General features: G+C 44.4%; 1 protein-coding gene across 1 annotated transcript; it reads right to left on the reverse strand.

Moving 5' to 3' along the window:
* Positions 1,972 to 3,868, reverse strand: LOC8061941 (berberine bridge enzyme-like 27). The gene has a single exon (XM_002438495.2). The coding sequence runs from the start codon at positions 3,839 to 3,841 to the stop codon at positions 2,261 to 2,263; it is 1,581 nt and encodes a 526-aa protein (XP_002438540.1). The 5' UTR covers positions 3,842 to 3,868; the 3' UTR covers positions 1,972 to 2,260.

The raw sequence follows: 19,191 nt of genomic DNA on the forward strand, positions 1-19,191 counted from the left end.
TCTGCGCAGGTTCATCCGTCCCTGCCTTCCTTCTCCCTTTCCATTGCGCGAAAATGAGCTCGTCAACCCTAATGTAAGTTATTTGCTATCCACGCCTTAGATCTGCATCTCCATCTCCGCAGGACCGTCTGCTACATCTGACCTCTACCACCTGGTTGAATTTTGATAGCCTTGACGCCCTTTAATTTGTGGAACATGGACCAGCCGAGTTTAGAATTAACTCATTTACAATAATATACGTATGTAATTAACTATCATAAAAGTGAAGTCTATGTTTTTGGAGCTCATCAAGAAGAAAAGGAAAAGATGGCCAATATGTTAAACTGTGTCTTGGGTGAGATGCCTATGAAATACTTTGGTATTCCAATTAGTAATAAACATCTCAATATCTATGCTTTTTCCTTTCTCCATCAAAAACTTTACAAGAGGCTTGACCGTTGGAAAGGTAAGCACCTAACTTCTGGGGGTAGACAAATCCTTACTAACACTTGCCTTAGTAGCATTCCTCTATACTGCATGGGTTTCTATTGGCTTCAGGATGGTGTGCACAAAAAGATGGATAGCATTAGGGCCACCTTCTTATGGCAAGGAACTGAGGAAAAATTTAGATATCACATTGCAAAATGGGAAATGGTTTCTAGACCTAAAGACCAAGGGGGTTTGGGCATCATTAATACTAGACTGATGAATGATTGCTTGCTTGTCAGCTGGAACCTGATGAACTATGGTTCAAATTGTTGAAAGCTAAGTATATGGAGGACACTAATTTTTTCTCTTCTAAATCCAAAGGGGGATCTCAATTTTGGCAGGGGCTTCAAAGAGTTAAAAACCTTTTTAAATGGGGAGCTACCTTCACAATTGGCAATGGGTAGTCTTTTCTGGCATGATTGTTGGCTGCATAATGTCCCATTGAAAATTTACTATGAGGATCTGTATAAAATGGTGAGACATCCTGATTGTTCTGTGGCTGATTGCTGGGTTAATCAGGATTGGTTTGTTGAGTTTCGGAGAGTTCTTTCGAGTGATGAATTCCAAAGATGGACCCTTCTTTATGATGAACTTCAACACATCAATTTAGATAGTTCCATTCCTGATAGAGTGTCCTGGGCTCTTGAGAAAACTAAAATGTTCACTACTAAATCGTTATACAGATTTTTATCCAGTAGAGGCATGCCAAGTAGAGTTGCTGGATTCATCTGGAAGTGTAAAATCCCATTAAAATAAAGTTTTTTCTGTGGCAAATCTTTAATGACAAGTTGCCAGTTGGTCAGGCGCTGTTAAAAAGAGGATGGAAAGGAGATGGCAAGTGCTGTCTCTGTGGGGTGTTGGAAACAATAAATCATATGCTTTTTGACTGTGTTCTTGCTAAATAGATTTGGGCTGTCATAAAGAAAGTGTTCTGTTTGGGAGATATTCCTCACTCCCTACAGGATTTGTCCGAGGGTTGGCCGGCTGTGGGGCAAGGGACCCTTGCCAATATGGAATATTATGTTTCTTTTCGCAGGTTTTGCTTGGACCCTATGGGTTTACAAGAAACAAGATGGCGATTGAGAAGTGTTATCCTAAGACGCCTGCTGACATTCTATATGACACGTTGTCATTGTTGCAGAGGTGGTCTTTGCTCTTGAAGGCAATTGACAAGGAGAAGGTGGACCAGGCGAAGAGCATGCTGTTGCGCTGGATGAGGAATTTTGAGTCAAGCTTGGTGATGCCTACAAACGTTGTTGAGATCGGAGTCTTTGCTGATCTAGTATTTGCCTATCTTTGTTATCGGTTCAGTTTGTTTCCTGTTTGCTTGAGACACTGGTATCCCCAGCCTTTGTATTCAAACTTGGTGCTTTCTTAAAAGCAGAGATATTCTCTTTTAAAAAAAATAATATACGTATGTAGGCAATGCAATTTCGTAATGTTTCTGCACAAGTAACAGCAAATTAATATATTGCCAATGTGTCAGATAGATAGATCAATCAATGATGCAAGAAAAACGTCACGACGATGTATATATATGAATAAGATGCAGTAGCATCAGTATACAAAGAAAAATTAAGTACCACACGCTAACTAAAAACTGAACAAAAAGAAGAAACTACTAGTAATTGGGCACGGCAGTGCATGTCGTGTATCCTTATTTACTATACTTGTAGGATTGGAGGGCGGACAGTTACGAGTAGTCCGGCTCCCTTTGCTTGGCGCGGTCGAAAGAATATATATATGGCTGGATCTGCTGGTACGTAGCTAGTGTGGTATACTATATGCTTGCTCACTTGAACAATGGTGGGATTGTCTGCTCATTTCTGAAGTAGTCGGTGGGGTCCACCTTGGCCTTGATCCTGGCGAGCCTCTCGAAGTTGAAGCTGAAGTACTTCTCTCCCCAGACCTTGCCGCTCTCGTAGGTGGAGATGTCGTTGACCACCTGGTTGACGCCGAGGTCGAGGTCCCTGTAGTTGACGTACGCCTGCCTCGGGTTCTTGGTCACGTACGGCTCCATGAACGCGTACATGTCCCTGCTCCACTGCGTCGGCGCCGCCCCGGCGGCCTCGCCGGACCAGTAAGTGACGTACTGGATGTTGAACAGCATCCCCTGCCGGTGCGGGAACGGCGTCGCCCTGTCCGGGATGGCGCTGATCTTGGCGCCGTAGGGGTCCATGATCATGATCCCGGCACCGGGCTTGGCCAGCCACGCGTAGATCTTCTCCCACACCGGCTTCGCGATGGGGTCCTTGACGTAGTCCGACTTGTACTTGCCGAACGACCTGATGTTGGACGTCCGGTTCAGGAGGTCCTTCATGGTGGCCTTGTCGCCCATGGGGATGAACGCCACCGACTGCACCCACGACATCTCCTTGCAGTCCCCTTGCTTCACGCCCAGCTCCGGGAACCGGCTGGCCATCAGCGGGAGGAGGTCCTTGCACGTGCCGAGGAACAGGCCCTCGAATATGGCGGTGCCTCCCATGGCCAAGATCCGGATCATCAGGTCCTCGGGGAGCGACGGCGCCACCTGCTGCCATTTGACGATGAGGTCGATGGCGCCGTCCTTGACACTCCTGGGCATCTGCAACACCGTCACCTTGGGCGGGACGGGCACGAGCTTCAGCTGCCACGACACCACGATGCCGAAGCTCTCGCCGCCGCCGCCCCTGATCGCCCAGAAGTAGTCCTCGCCCATGGTCTTCCTGTCCAGCAGGTTGCCGTTGGCGTCCACCACCTTGGCGTCGACGACGTTGTCCACGGCGAGGCCGTGCTTGCGCAGCATCATGCCGAAGCCGCCACCGCTGAAGTGCCCCCCGACGCCGATGGTGGCGCACACGCCCGCCGGGAACCCGAGCTTGGGTGCCCACTTCCCCAGCGCGTAGTAGATGTCGCCGAGCTGCGCGCCGGAGTCGACCCACGCCGTGGCCGCCTTGCCGTCCAGCGACACCTTCCGTAGCAAGGACATGTCCACCACGGCGAACGTCTCCGGCTTGGTGGAACGGTACGACAGGCCCTCGTAGTCGTGCCCGCCGCTCCGCACGCGGACCCGCATGCCGTGCTTCCTGCCGCACGCCACGGTGGCCTGGATGTGGGCGGGCTCCGTCGGGGTGATGATGTACAGTGGCTTCGCCGTCTTGTCCGAGTCGAACTTGAGGTTCCGGACGGTGGACGCCCAGATGGAGCCGTACGCAGGCGAGCTCCTGGCGTAGAGGAGCCGCGGGGGGATGCTCTTGGTGAGGCACGCGAGGAAGTCACCTTTGGCGGGCGCGGCGGCGGGCATGGCCGACGGTGGGTAGGAAATGGCGGCGTGGCAGGAGGATGACAAGGCGCACAAGAGGAGCGCCAAGGCAAGGGACCTTGATGTCGCCATTGCCGCAGGGGAGTAGATACTAGATAGAGCACTGCACCACAAGGGCAGGGCGTAGGCTTTATATAGAGGCTACGAGTGGGCATTGATCTTCACCGTTTCCTACTCGCGCGGATCGATCCATTGATTGGTCGAGGAGGAGAGGTACTGCATGCATGGAAGAAACTATATAGGGAAGGTAACAGGTCAAAGCCTGGCGTTTTTACAGGGCCTATGCCGGATGGATTTCTTCTTCTTGCAGGTTACTACATCGGTGTTAATGTGACCTGCTGACCGGCCATTGCATATTCGCATTAATGCAAAAGAATGCTATAATGATCTAAGGCTCTAAGCTCATGCATGCATCAAAGAAACCACACACGTTACACGAGGATAGAATTCCTACACAGAAGAGGAGACCACTATTAGGTTGGTCCACCCAATGCCCCAATTCATGTCAGTATCAAACCTTTACATGCCCATGCATGTAGCATTGACCATAAAATTCGCCCCATAGCTGAGGTCCTGAGGTGCCATGCCACGAGTTGTTTTCAGTGGACTCGGCATGCTGTGTTAGGCTAGTCTCAATGTATGTTTCATAAAAGTGTCATACACATTGAATAGGATGCTACATAAGCAAAATTTTTGACTTGGCAGAATCATTAAATGAAAGAGTTTCATCATATGAGAGAGAGAAGAGTTTCATTCCCATCAAACTCATGTGGTTCGGTTATCTAGTTTATAGTCTTAGGCGTCCTCAACGGCAGCTATGAAATCGCTAGCGATGTGAAGGTGAAAGAGAATATAAAAAGAGAAAAATAAAAGCTGTATAGGAGGAGCGTATAGTGTCAGAGACCGTAAAAATGTTGGAGTCCGTGCGAGACTATCGCTTCAGCACTCGTTAGCGAGTTCGTATTCTCGTCCACGTGGAATAAAATAATATATTTGCTAACGACGTCGCCCACCGTTGTGGGCGCCCTAGTAACTATGTCATAAAACTATGCATTGAGATTAGCCTTAGAGAAAAATTTGTGGCTCATCTTTTAACTTGTTAAGAGGTGTCACTTAAGTCCTCTAATATAAAAAAATATTTCTAGGTCTAAATGGGACCTAACCTGCTCTGTAGGCCAATGTGGCATATTGACTGTGCATTGACGTGGACCCTATATATAAGCCCGGTCCTTTAACTTGGCAAGAGGTGTCACTTAGGTCTCTTTAGGCCTTGTTTAGTTCCAAAAAATTTGGAAAAATAATACTGTAGCATTTTCGTTTTTATTTGACAAATGTTGTCTAATCATAGAGTAACTAGGCTTAAAAGATTCGTCTCACAATTTACAGACAAACTGTATAATTAATTTTTATTTTTATCTATATTTAATGCTCAATGCATGTGCCGCAATATTCGATGTGACGAGGAATCTTGAAAAGTTTTAGATTTTTGGGGTGAACTAAACAAGGCATTACTCTCAAATGTTATTTTTGAGTCCATGATCTTGGCTTTCTTGGCTTTCGGTATCATCTAGGTCCAAAAGGGTCCTAACCCACTGTATATGCTAACGTGGCATACCAACTGTGCATTGGTCATGGATCTAGACCCTAAGGGTCCATCATAGCTATTGACCATGGTGTTGGAATATTATCTGAATTCTAATTTGAGTCTTCTAGGGATGCTTGGAGGGCCCATTGTTTGGGTTATGTTTATTAGCGGATTTATTTTTGTATTTGACTGCAGTTAGTTCATAGAACAACTAGAGGCAGACAATGATACAAACGGATCCCCATGTCAAATAGTTGCGGGATGAATGTTGACGACAGTTAACAACCATATTTAATAGTCAATAATATATTCATAAGGGCACAATTGTGATCGCTAACAATGGTTTAGGATTTAAACTAACAAATTCTATGAGTTTTGGTGAATATATGAATTTTGTAGGATATATCCACAAAACCGTCAAAGGTGACCTACATGTTAGAGTTAATAACACAATTCCACTGTGAAACCTATCTGGGAAGGTTCTATAGGGATCCAGAGAGCACCACACCGAAGCTTGGGCCAGAAGGGCTCAGAAGTGGGTCGACCAGCCCAACCCTAGGTGGCTAACCTACCACGGAGCCCCCTCTCCCTCCGCCATTATTGACGGTCAATAACGATGAATTCCGACCGTCAATTAATATCAAAGATAGGAGAATTCAGCAAACCAACATCACATATGCAATTATTTCTAACTTATTCCACGTGTATTTGGAGAATTGTATTTTTCATAGGACATATACACAAATACATGTATTCATATCCAAAAGGCATTTTTTGACACGTATTTGCACAAACAAATAATAAGGACATCAAGCAAATAAACTCCAAAGAAGCCCTACACACAGAGGTACCCACCTAGAGTCCACCAGAACCCACCACACAGAGGCGGTGGTGAGAGGCGGCGTAGCCCAGGGGCCGGCCGCACCCTGGCTGGGCTGGACCAGCACCACCTTCCTCTAGTAGTTTGATGGCGGTTCCCTAAGGCAGATCATCGTGTGCTCCAGCACAACTTGTGGCTTCTTATCGCCTTACTCACTTGTATAAGAAGGGAGGCACACCCCCTCATCAACACACACAACACTCTTGAGCAATCTCCACTTTCAATTCATAGTTGTAGCTTTTACTTTCTTGGTAGTAGAAGAGCAAAGCAAAACTACCTTGGAGAGCTTGACTCCTTGGAAGAAGACCACTTTGGGTATGAATAGAATTATGGTTCTTTCAAGTTTATTCTCTCATTATCCAATTATAGTCATATTTATGAACTAGAGTATAGTTGTGATGCTATAATCTTGATGTATGAACTAGTGTATAGTTTATATGTCATGAGAGTATCATCATTAATATTGTGCTTAATAAAACATAGAACTTGTATAATGAAGATTAGAGCTAAGTTGGGTGTGGTGGTTCATTGTACCGCAAGGTGTGCCTAATTCATAACTTCTCGATCCGTAGGGTCGTAGTCTCGAGGTGAGTTGGGTAGTCTCTGTATACGTAGGCATGGTGCCTGGGTATGGAGAGATAGGTTTCTGCATGGTCCTTACTTCAGTCAAGGGGATGGCGGCAGGTGGTGACAGCTCTATCCGTCCTTAGCATTCTCCTCTGTTCATTTGAGATGTAGGAGTCTAAATTAGCATAGTGGTTGCTGGCAGACTAGTACACACATGCTCTCCTAATCCATGTCACACTTAGCACTAATTCAAGTTATGCAGATTGTATGAACATTAACTAATCATAATATGACTATACTAGATTAATGCCTATTCGCTTAGAAATATTCTTTTATTAGTTTCTTTTCTATTTATCATTTGAGGAAAGCTCATGTTGTGTCCACTAACTCTATTATCATTTCTTACCCCTGTATTAACAATTTCTTAACTTGCACAACATTACTACCCATGATCATATCAGAATCTTAATCAGTGACTTCCTTTGAAAAAATATAAATAATGATACTCAAATACTCACCGGGTGAAATGCTACAAATGATAGCTCCGTGTGCTTACTGATTAATATCTAAAAAGGTTAAGGAACTATCAAGGTTAATACTTTTGATATCGCTATACTCTAGTGATGCTCCTAAGTACAAACCACAAGGACATTTCTGGTGCAGTTGCTGGGGATAAGTTCTCTACCTGATCTTAGTGATTATGTTAAGGAATGCCAACAAGCATTTCTAGTGCCGTTATAGGGGAAGGCATATAATGATATGTTCATGATAGTATGCATGTAACTTAGCAATTGTTTATGCAGGCTAACTTTGCTTGTTTCTTCTCCCCTCGCATGTGTGCATCTCTCCATCGCCTTCACCACATCATCGTCCTTCATTGCTGCACCGCCACTCTTTGTCTCCGCGCAGGCGAGTGCTACAGTGGTGCTGGGGGCTAGGGCTCAGGGGGAGCCAGCCATAGTGGAGGAGAAGAATGCAATCTTGCCGGTGTTAGAAGATCTCCTCACCCAAATCAAGTCCTTAGCGTTCCTTGCTGCAACCGCAGTAAGGAAACTCACTTGAAGGCGTTGGAGTTCATCATCGTTCATCTCTCCTGCTAATTTCCCTCATCCAAGGTGAAACCCTAAATTCATCATGAATTATTTTTTATTACCTATTTCATTCACTCTCAGCATAGATGGAAGTTCGGCTCTCTTCTAGTGCTAGATCTGATAGTACATTACATATAGATTCAAGTTGAAGGTTGAATCAAGCTTAGGGTGTAATCTGTCAAAATGTGAAGGCTCTAGGCCTCTATGCAGAGGCTCCACACCAGATCATGAAGGCTCCATGATCTGGAAAGATTGACTATCTTGGTTTGATTCAAAACTCTACTCAAATCTAGTGTGATGCTACTGTTAAGTTTGGCATTGGATTCTTATACCTTCTATATGTTCTACTTAGATGGAGAATGATCCGAGAAAAAGGGGTGAGAAAAGACAGAAGGGGTCTCATGAGTCAGTTGACAGAGAAATCAGAGACCTTGTCTTTAGAGAGCTTGCTAGTGGTAGTAGATAGCAAGAGCAGAGTAGTGGACAACGAGGCACGGGAAGAGGAGCTCAGAAGGCTTTGGCCAGGAGAGGGCGAGGTCAGGGCAGTGGTGCTGGTAGTGCTGGTCATGGTAATGGACCAGAGGAAGATGGAGGAACATAAGGAAAAACAAATCTTGCTATTGGTGCACTAGACACACATGCACAATTTGTAGTGTTTGATCCATCATATAGATTATAGCATCAAGGAGCTCCAGTGAGAAGAGAGCCTGTGATCTATGACCAAGGAGTCCAGAGGTAGCACAACAACTATCACAACTTGGGAGTGCAAGTGAAGAAAGCTAGAGCAGAAAACCCATACATATGGCTGAATGACAAAGGCATTAACTATAGGTTTTGGTCATTGTTTCAGTTTGATTTCTACAAGATTGTGATTCTAGCCAAGGACAAAAAGATAGTGCAAATGAAATACATTGACTGGGATCAAATTGAGAGCATGAACACATTAGACTCTAGGAGAGTAATTGATACAATGACTCAGCATGGACACTTCAGACTTTAGGAGAGTAATTGATATAGTGACTCAGCATGGACTAAAGGATATCATGGGGTTCCAATATGATTGGAACAGAGAAATATTAGCTCATTTTCATGCCACCTTCTTCCATGATGTAGCAAATGAGTCCATTCATTGGATGACAGAAGGAATCCACTATAAGGTAGACTTTACTACTTTTGCTCGGCTGCTTGGTTTTGGAAGTGGAGATAGGTTTGCTGACACCATTTAGATAGAGCCTGTATTGAAGACAAATGACATTGTCTTTGCTTATGAAAGGAGGGACGTAGCTGATGGTAAAATAGTGGGTCTAAAGCCCTATTACTATGCTATGAACAACCTCTTTAGAGAGACAATAAATCTAAAAGGTGGTGACTCTACTTCACTAAGAAATTTTGCAAAGAACCTACTTGCTACAATGGTACCTAGTAGTGATGGCTTCTCTATTAGTAGGTTCATCTAGGCTGAGTTGAGTGACTCTATGGATGATGCAAGAAATGACCTACCGTAAGCACCCTATGTCATGTATATCATTGAGAGGGTGTCTGGCATTGAATTCAAGAAGGATGTGGAGCATAGGCCCTATAAGCTAAATCAGTGGAAACATGCTGGTTGGGAGGCACTTGTGGGAGCAGCAAGCACATCAACTGCAGCAGAGGGTAGAGCATATCATTAGGCTAGTAGCAAGCTCAAGGACTTGCTCAAGAACATCTTTTGTATGTGTCAGTATGCTGTAGACAATGAATATGAGGGAAGAAAGGACATAAATGAGGTGATGAAACAAATAGGTCTTCCAACTAGAGACATTGCACCTCCTCTAGTGTTTCCACCGTATCAGGACTCTAGTGAGGATGAGCCTGTGAGAGATCTTCCACATGATCATGATACTCTTGGAGAGAGGATGAGTGCCATCAGGCGTGAGAGAGGATAGTCCAGGCCACAGAGGTTCACCACCACTACACATAGGGCTAGTAGAGCTATTGTCAGTGACAGTGATGAGGAGTCAACACAGGAGAATGGGTCTAGTAGCAAACAGCAGACTAAGTTAGCAGGTGATGATGACAATGATGATGGCAGTGATTGGAGTGGGGAGCAGTGAGATGATCTTGCTTCTCCTCTATTGTTCTTTTCTTTCCTTTTTAGCTCTTGTTGATAAAGGGGGAGAGAGACAAGATGGAGGAGGTCGGTGGGTTCTTTTGCGTCGTATCTAGAGTTGTGAGAGTTGGAAGGCTATTTTCATTTTTCGATTCGATCCCTTCAAACTCTATGTTCTATGGTCTGTAATAATAATAACTTTGTATCATCTTTGTGTGGTGATTTGTGGTCATGGACATGGTTTTAATCACTCTGTGTGTAATGCCTTGGTAGAACTGTGTAAATTTATTGTTTGTGTTTATCATTACCTTACTAGCTCAGTTAGTACTGTGTGATGCCTGTTTATCTTTTGTGTTATTTTAGAAGTGTTCTGGCTATACAGAACACAGAGGCTCCATGCTTGGGTCTAGAGGCTCCGCGCTTGCAGAGGTTCCACGTCTGGCTCGGAGGCTCCATGATCTGTACACTCAGAACATTTCTCTTGGTTTGATCGGTGCTTCTCTTTCATGTGCATCATGGATTTTCTCTTGACACAGTTCTTTTGCACCCCACGATAATATGAATACAATGTATCTGTAACATTTGCTCTTAATATATGCAAAGTATGTCTTGAAGGGACATTTTCTTAATTCAAATTAAACCTTGCATATATTAAGGGGGAGCCATTGTATTCATGCTATCAAAAGCTCAATATTTTAATTAAATGTAAGCGTTAATTGTGTTGTCAACATTTACCAAAAAGGGGGAGATTGTAAGTGCAATCAAGCTCTAAGTGGGTTTTGGTGAAGTTGATAACATAATTAAAGAACTAATGACATTGACAAGAGTGTGACAGCATAGCTTCAATCATGGGTGCAAATAATTAAAGGATGAGACCCCTAAATTCAAATGGATGCCTTGCAACCGCTTCAAGAGCGAGTTAATTCTTTTTGCCTTTTGAAATTGAGTTATAGGCCAAGCAGTACTATCAAGGGGGATACTAATAGTGGTTTGGGGTGAAACCAAGTGCTCATTTTACCTTACTCGTCTTCAAATTATCCCAGCCATAGATAGCTAGTTGTGCTAAATTCCTTTCTATTCTGGCCAGCGTGGAACCTCTACGCTCAGGCGCGAAGGTTCCGAGGTCTGTCTGGCCCAAATGTTTTGTGGGTGACGCGGATGGTACTTATATTATCCCCTTCGCCCCCAATGGTTATCTTCTTCCTCATTCACTCAGACTCATGACAGAAGCCCTCTCTCTCTCCTAAGCTTAGTGCTCAAACTCCCTTGCTTAAATCTTTATGATTCCTTGAGGGATTTGACTTTAGAGAGTGTGAGAAAGCTCAAGAAGATGACCCTCCTCTGTTCTCATGCACTTGGTGAATCCCTAGGCGCTTGGTGTGTTCGTTACTCTTGGAGCTTGGCTCCTAGACAGCTAGCGGGCGCCTGGGAGCTCCCAATCCGCTGTGATTGAGCATCGGGAAGTTCGTATTACCCTTTGTGACTTAGTAGAACCCTCTAACTTATCACCTTGGTGATAGGTTGGAGAAGAGGAGCAGTTGCAAGAGACTCCATAGCCTTTGTGGCTAACCTCAATAACATGGAGTAGGTCAGCCTTTGTGGCGAACCGAACCATAGGAAAAATCCTTGTGTCTCTTGTGATCGAGATTGGTGCAGCTTTTACTTGTGATTTGTTTTATCTTTTAGGTTTTGCATCCGATCTACTGTGTTCACATCATCTAGGTGCAACCAACCGTTTGAGTAGCTCAACACACTCAATAGGAAGACTGGTATTAGAATGGATCTTCTTTTCATTCATTACTTTCTGCTATAGATTACTTGTGTACTCTGATCCCTAGAGGTTCCACGTTTAGCCTCGGAACCTCCACACCCTTGGAACCTCTGTGCTTCAGCTTGGAGGCTCCATGTTCTGACTGGTTTTGTGAGGTTTCTTAAATTTTAGAAAAAGTCCTATTCACCCCCCTCTAGGCCACTTGCTAGATTCTTTCAATAGTGTATGACCAGGTTTGATCTACCAGAAAACTTCATCCACAAACCAAAGGTTATCCTAAGGAGGAACCGGTCCCGTACCGTTTTTCCCCGAACCACACCACTCCACCTCTACCGATAGATGACCCAGTCAACCTCGCACCATCCACTACTATTGCTATGGCCAAGTCACTCCACGAATACTCTATTCCCAACATTGCCAATGTACCCACCGGGCCCACTGTCAACATAGGGTCTAGAAACTTTGAGCTCCGCACTGGCCTCATCATGATGGTGCAGGCAAACTAGTTCCATGGTTTGCCAAGTGAGGACTCATTGTATTTCAAGTGTTTTGTAAAATCTTATCATATAGTCAAGATCGCCAGTTGGCACCTGTGGTTTTTTCCCGTGATGGTTTTGCATGTAAAAATTTGTGTCTCATGTTTGATCTTTATCTGCATTATTTGCTAACAAATGGATAACATCTAGTGCCTCTAGGCTAGTTATATTGTTTGGTGCATGACACCAGACATTGCCATGCTAAGAGGATCCCATCCTCCATGCACGGCTTGGCTCACACCAGGAGCTATTGCTTTGGCGTGCAACGTCCAAATCGATATTATTCTAACGCTTGATTGTCAAAGCTAGGATGGCTAATGATTTGGGCTTCTCTACCTAGCTTTGGCTTCATGTCTGCTCTTGTTGTACCCCTCACTCAGTCTCTGTAATGGCTTATACACTTCATTTCAATCCATCAATTTTACATTTTAGTCATAGTGGATGCCCATGAATCTCGCGTTTGTATTTGGGGATTATAGCTATGCAATGCCAAGTTGTTTCTTGCATTTTGGAGGTTTATGCTATGATTTTTCATATATATGGATATCAGTTCTATGATTCTTACCTCTGGTTTTATATAGGCATTTTGTTCATTGACCTTTTCTGCTCTATTCCATCTCATTTATCCCTGTTTTTTCTCTTTCTTTCATTGCACTTTGTAAAATGGATCCATTTTATTTTTTTACTATGCAAGGTGTCCACCAAGAAAATCATCTTGGTTTCACATTCATCAACCTGTTGGAGGCCATTGCTCTAGCGGTAAGCCTTTTAGCCACTTTATGGTTTCTTTCTATTTCAGCATTGTTTTAGTTATACCTGTGAAGGGTTCGGTTCGACCCGCTTGCGAAGCCGATCCGCACCTGAAATTAGCTTGTGGACCGATTCGGGTCGACCCGAAGTAGAATAGGAGCAAAAGGGTCGTGACCCTATCGACCCCCGGTGAACCTCGGGTCGACCCTTCGACTCGCCTCCTCCTCCTCTGGTAACCCCTTCCACCGCCTCCTCCTCCTCCACTTCCCTTACCCTACCTTGGATTTCGCGCACGAGTACAAGATCTGCCACTAAACGCTGCACCGAGAGGCTCATCTGGCGATTTGGACGGGCTCGCCTCAGCCGCTCCGCGCTTGTGCGGTAGGTGGAGTGCGGGTGCAGGAAGCCTCGCCAAACCTAGCGGTGCCGACTGCCGAGCTGGTTGGGGGCGCGAGGAGTTGACGGGAAGACAAGGGTGAGGCTCCTTCCTCGCTCACCTTGCCCTGATTGAATTGCTATGATTTTTTGTTCATTTGTGATTTGCTTCTGGGGTGATTTTCCTCTGGCTACTAGCGAGTAGATGATGGATCCCTACTCGCTAGTAAGTTGAATCTGGCCTACATCTGCTCTGCATCCAAACCAGATCTGGATTGTACTCTGCACTGTAATTTGGCTTTTTTTTAAGTAAGATTAATTTGGCTTTACTTAGGTCCAGTTCACCTTTTTCTGTGCAAAGAGTGAAAACGATGTGCCAATAGTCCAAGAAGATCTGTTCACTGTTAGTAACTTCCCCCCTTCCACTGAAAGTCTGAAAAGAGAAGGAAACAAAATGGTAGAGGAAAACAAAGTTGGTGAATTCATTCATTCAGATGAAGCCTGGTTAGCTATTCTCTTTGTTTCAGAAAAAAAGAAATAAAATGAAATGGTGGTTGAATTATAGTTTTAGAAAGCAGAGGTGCGCAAAACCAAGATTTCTACTGCCTAATAAAACTGTGAAGAGATCACGGTTTTAGCAATGGCATGGCCATGATGTTCAGAACTAGTGCAGACGTGAGGTTTATCATTGCGTCCAAGCATATCTGCTTTTCCGGAACCAAGTAGCATCTTTGAAACAGAACCGACACCGTAGTGGATTTTCCTAAGAAGACCAGCACAGCAGCATGTTTAGTGTCGTGGTGCACCATCTTGTTGCCTACTTGTTTGGAGGATTATTGAGACATTGGCTACTTGTTTGACTTTTGTTAGATATTTGAAAAAGAAAGAAAGCAGTCCCAGTCCTCAGTCAGGGAGGAAAAAGAAAGAAAGCAGTCAAAACATTGAGTCGTTGTTAGAATTTTGAAATTGTTGTCGGAATAAATACGCGAGCTTGTGGCTACCATAATCGCAGTCTTACTCTGAAACTGGAATTGTTCTTTTAGTAGTACAGACTGGAATCTTTTAGTTGTTAAGCATTCTCTTTCACATGAAGTGTCGTCTCGTGTAAACTGCAATCTATGTTGACTCACATTTGTAGTAATGCAAAAAATAGCTGAAGTAAAGTTGCAACAAAAACTTGGAATTTAGCTGCTGCTTGTGATGTAAATTGTCAGTACCACTATCACTGTCTTTACTCGCACGGCCTTGGTAGAGTGTTTTTGCATGTTTACCTCCAGAGTTTAAGGAATAGCTGTGCAGACATTTTTTTTCAGAATCAAGAGCTGATCACTAAGTTGTCTAGAAGATGAGAGAGCTAGTCGCAGCATTAGCTGACTGGGTGGTTTTTTATTTTCAAGAGCTAATCACTAAGTTCATCCCTCCCTATGAAAACCACTCTGCTAATTTTCAGACTGCAGTAGCAATGGAGTTCATGTGTTGTTTTTCTCTCTTACCATCCCTTCTCCTGAGCTTGTATTTGATCGTACCTAGTCGCGGCTAGCTGAAAAGAAAGAGGAGGATATAGCCTGATCTTGGAGCAGTGTGAGCATCCAATTGCGGTTTTAGTGACAATTGGATATAGTGACACAGCTAGCAGTATTAGAATTAGAAGGTGAAGTAAGTTTATGACAGTATGAGACTATGACTGAGCTTCTAATTTACATGCCCTGTAAAATGCTTGGAGCAGTGTAAAATACTTATTGATCTTTCTGTAACTTAATTTTTATGATGTTCTTTGCAGGTGTTACTGATTAGAGTGATTTCTAGTTGCAGTCGATGATTTGGTTATGGAAGAGGATCAAGCATGAAGTTCATAGCTCCTATGACAAATTGGCCACAATTGCAGTTCATTTACTTTTCCTGTATGATTGCTGAATTTTGGAAACTTGTTATGTTGCTTCTTTATTGTGCATATACAGGTGAAATTGAGCATTTTCAGTTTCACATACAACTAATTTTTGGTTGATGGTTTGGTACTAATTTTTGGTTGATATTGTGCTCCCTGTGTGAACCCGTTTGTTATTTTTGGTTGCTGTTGTGCTCCCTGTGCTACTAATTTTTGGTACCGTGTCAACGTTGATGTTGTGCTCCCTGTACAAGCTGCTCCCCGTATGCCATATATCCTTAATATGGTGCAATGTCTCTTGTGAACTGATAAGCCTATTACAAGCTGCTAAGAACTAGTGCTTCTATCAAGTATTAGTTTGACAAGATTTTGTATTCTGTATTTTTTTTCTTCCAAAAAGTATGGATCACGCGCTTGTACGTGAGCAACAGCCACACATACATACGTGGGCTGGCCGTGAACTGTGATTTGGTATATACGTTGGCTAGCGTGGACTGTGATTCGATATATACATGGGCTGGCCGTGTGATACATGGGTTGACCGTGGATAACCGCGGTTCATGCGGGGCAGGCACATCGCGGTTCAGGTTCGATCCGTGAACCTTCTTTGCGTCAGATGGAGCATAGGGTCAGGGATAGGAGCGCTCCGAACCGGCCCCTTTGCAGGTATAGTTTTAGTGTAAGATGCTATGTTCTACATCATAATTACCTAGTGTGCTATTGAGTGCTACTATTCTACTCCTTACATTCTAAATTGTATGGTTTATGTGTTTAGATACATCTAGATCTACTGGTGAACTCTAGTGCAAGAGGCATGAGTCATGCATCCTGGTGCGTAGTTTTGCGAGTACAACTAGACAAAATAGATTTGGATTGGAAGGGTACACCGTTATTTTGTGGCTTGATGGAAGGGAGGAAATATAGATGGCCATATGGTCTAAGGCCAATGGGCATAGCCCATGGCTTGCTATTTTGGCCTGGCCTAGGCATAGCATGGCAAATGACCGTCATACCTATGTCGACCTTGCCCGATGATAAATTCATGCCTAGGTTAGCTGCTCCCTTGGCACAACGTGCCACCCTAGTCAAGATGTCAACAGGGAACCAATCCCCGATTCCCCACGGGGAATTCCTCTATTAGGTGATGGGTTTGGGGCAAAATTTCCCCCCACAGGGAGCTAATTGGGGTCAAATCTGTCCCCGTCGGGTTTCACGGGGGCGGGTTTGGTGTGCATTCCCCCGTCCCCGACCCCCGTGGAGACCTGAAATTAACGAAGGCCCATTAGCCCACGGCCCATTGCTATTGATGCACCAATGGTGAATGTATGAAACTATGCATTATGGTCTGAGACAACAACTCTATGTGATTGTTTATTGTTATGAACTATGTAGTATTAAAATTATGAACAACAAATGGTTGTTATTTGCATGTGAATTTATGTTGAATTGTGGAATATGCGGTGTTGTTTATACAATGAAGCGGGGATGGGGATCCCCGCAGGGATTTAATCCCCGAGCGGGGACGGGGATGGGGCAGAAGTTCCCCCCGTGAGGTTTCACGGGGACGAGGATGGGGCAGATTTTGTCCCCACGGGGACGGGTCTGAGGTAGTAACCTCCGACGGGGAATTCCCCGTTGACATTTTGACACCCTAGCATGACCCAATTTAGAGAAGGCTAGTTAAGGTCCAACTAAGTCACCTCCAACTCACAAATACAATACTCAAACCCTAATTTCGAATCTCCTAACTCCTGACGGCTACCTCCCTATTTCTATGCAATGTTACCACCTCCCTATTCCTCTGGCCGATCCTCACCCGTCCCCCAATAGTGCTTCCTTCCTATTTCTCTGCTCACTCCACTCCCCTCCCACCTCCCTTGATAATGTTTTTTCTCCACCTGCTCCTCTCCCCTTCCCTAATAACGCTTCTCTAAGCTTCCCTAATTCACCCCTACTCCTCTCCTCTCCCTTGATAGTGCTTCTCTAAGTAGAAGTGTCAAAGCAATGTTGTTGTTGTGCCTATTAGAGCACGGTGCCTGGTGGCGGTGACACAACAACTTAGACTTAACGGGCTCGATGAGCTAGCCTAGCATGACCCAAGCCTTATAAGGTCATTCCTAGGTCAATCCAATGACCTAGGCGTATCGTGCCTTTAGGTTGGCCCGAACCATGCCATTCTAGGCAACCCATTTGGCTATCTATAGACAGGAGTAAAGTAGAGCAACATAAAACCAGAGTTGAAGGCGACAGGCACAGGGACGCCAACCAAAACTACCTTGGGCAGATGGGAGACGTTGTTCTGTGTTCATCATAGTAAGTAAAGATAGGCATTAGACAACTGAGGGACAATTTGGAGAGAGTAAAAGGCTTTGGTGGTGACCTTTGAACTTGTCTACCTTATCATATAGGTCCCCAAACACTCATAATGCCGACTAGCTACAAAAACTTGTCCCTGGCTGCCACACATGTCCAAACAAGCTTAGCCCTGACCTGTCTACTGATGTGGGCATCCACGGTGGCAAGGAACGAGCTGGATTAGGAACCATTATCAACACTAGTGCTTCCACATTCTAGATTAGGAATTGCACTCTGCTTCCCTAGAATAGTTGTATAAAAATTAGATAGCTCCTCTCCCTACACCTTATCAATGTCAATCATGTTAATAGGGCTTATCACCTTTGGTAGCTCACAGAATGGATTCACAACAATATCAACCTAGTTCACACAAACAAAGGTGTCATTATGGTCAAAATACGCAACCAAAGTCTTAATCCTATCCACAATAGAGCACATTGCATTGGTATCGGAATCCCCTATAGTGATCCTAAGCCCATCGGCTAGATCTTTCCCTAGTAGCAACCAATAAGTCTTTAGAAAATGTGTCTTTATGTAACCTTGCTGCTCAACAAAGTCATCGAGCCAAAGGATGGACCAAGTATCAACTTGAAAATTGGCAAACCAGCTGATCTTCTCATCCACATAACTCCTTATGTGACCATACTCAAGATGGCAATGGGTACATACCCAATGGGTACTACCAACCCATACTCGTACCCGCACCCGCTAGGTGAGATTTTACCCGTCAGGTTACCTGTATTTGGATACGGGTGGAAAATTCACCCATACCTATACCCACACGGGTAATAACTACCTGAAGGGTAACCCATACTCAAGAACGCATTTGAGCATGTCATATGAAGCAAATCTGACGCAAATCAGCACAAGCGATCCTATCTAATCTCACATCTAGAAAAATAATCTGATACAAATCGACTACATTCTACTCACCCAACATCATGGAGCCATGAATGGAGACAATAGGAACGCTCCTAGCTAGTTTAATCAATTGTGTTGTTACTGTTAGATCTAGGAAAAGTGGAGGTCCATAGTTGCAGTTGTGGTTTGGTTGCTTCCTGTGGCCTCACTGGTCAGAATTAGAGTGTTGGAGGGGAGTAGGAGAATGAGACCATGGGAGTCATGCTGGAGTTTCTTGCTACCAGCGCCATGGAAGCAAGGAAGCCAGAGTCAAGGTACTGGATCTTGTGGTGGCACCAATTGATGTTGTGTGTAGTTGGGGGTTGCACGCGATGTGCGACGTGCGTTGCTGATGTCGTGCGCTTGCAGCGGCTAGGAGGTGGAGACGGAGGGAGAGATTACAATGGAGCTAGGGTTATACAATGGGCTATATATATCAGTAGGTTTTAGTTGGGCTGGCCCAAATACTTATATTGTATGGGCTAAATTTATTAGGATAGCTAGCTGTATATGCGGGTATTTATTACCCATGGGTAGACGGGTATTAGTAATATAAACTCACACCCACACCTATCTACCAGATGGGTAAAGGATTTCATCCAATAACATACCCGCGGGTAGAAAAACTCACCCGTACC

This window comes from Sorghum bicolor, chromosome 10 (assembly GCF_000003195.3).
Source record: "Sorghum bicolor cultivar BTx623 chromosome 10, Sorghum_bicolor_NCBIv3, whole genome shotgun sequence".
In the NCBI taxonomy this organism is placed as follows: domain Eukaryota; kingdom Viridiplantae; phylum Streptophyta; class Magnoliopsida; order Poales; family Poaceae; genus Sorghum; species Sorghum bicolor.

Bases quoted from the DNA above. Each gene is read 5' to 3' on its own strand.
- LOC8061941 (XM_002438495.2), bottom strand. From the start codon at position 3,841: ATGGCGACATCAAGGTCCCTTGCCTTGGCGCTCCTCTTGTGCGCCTTG.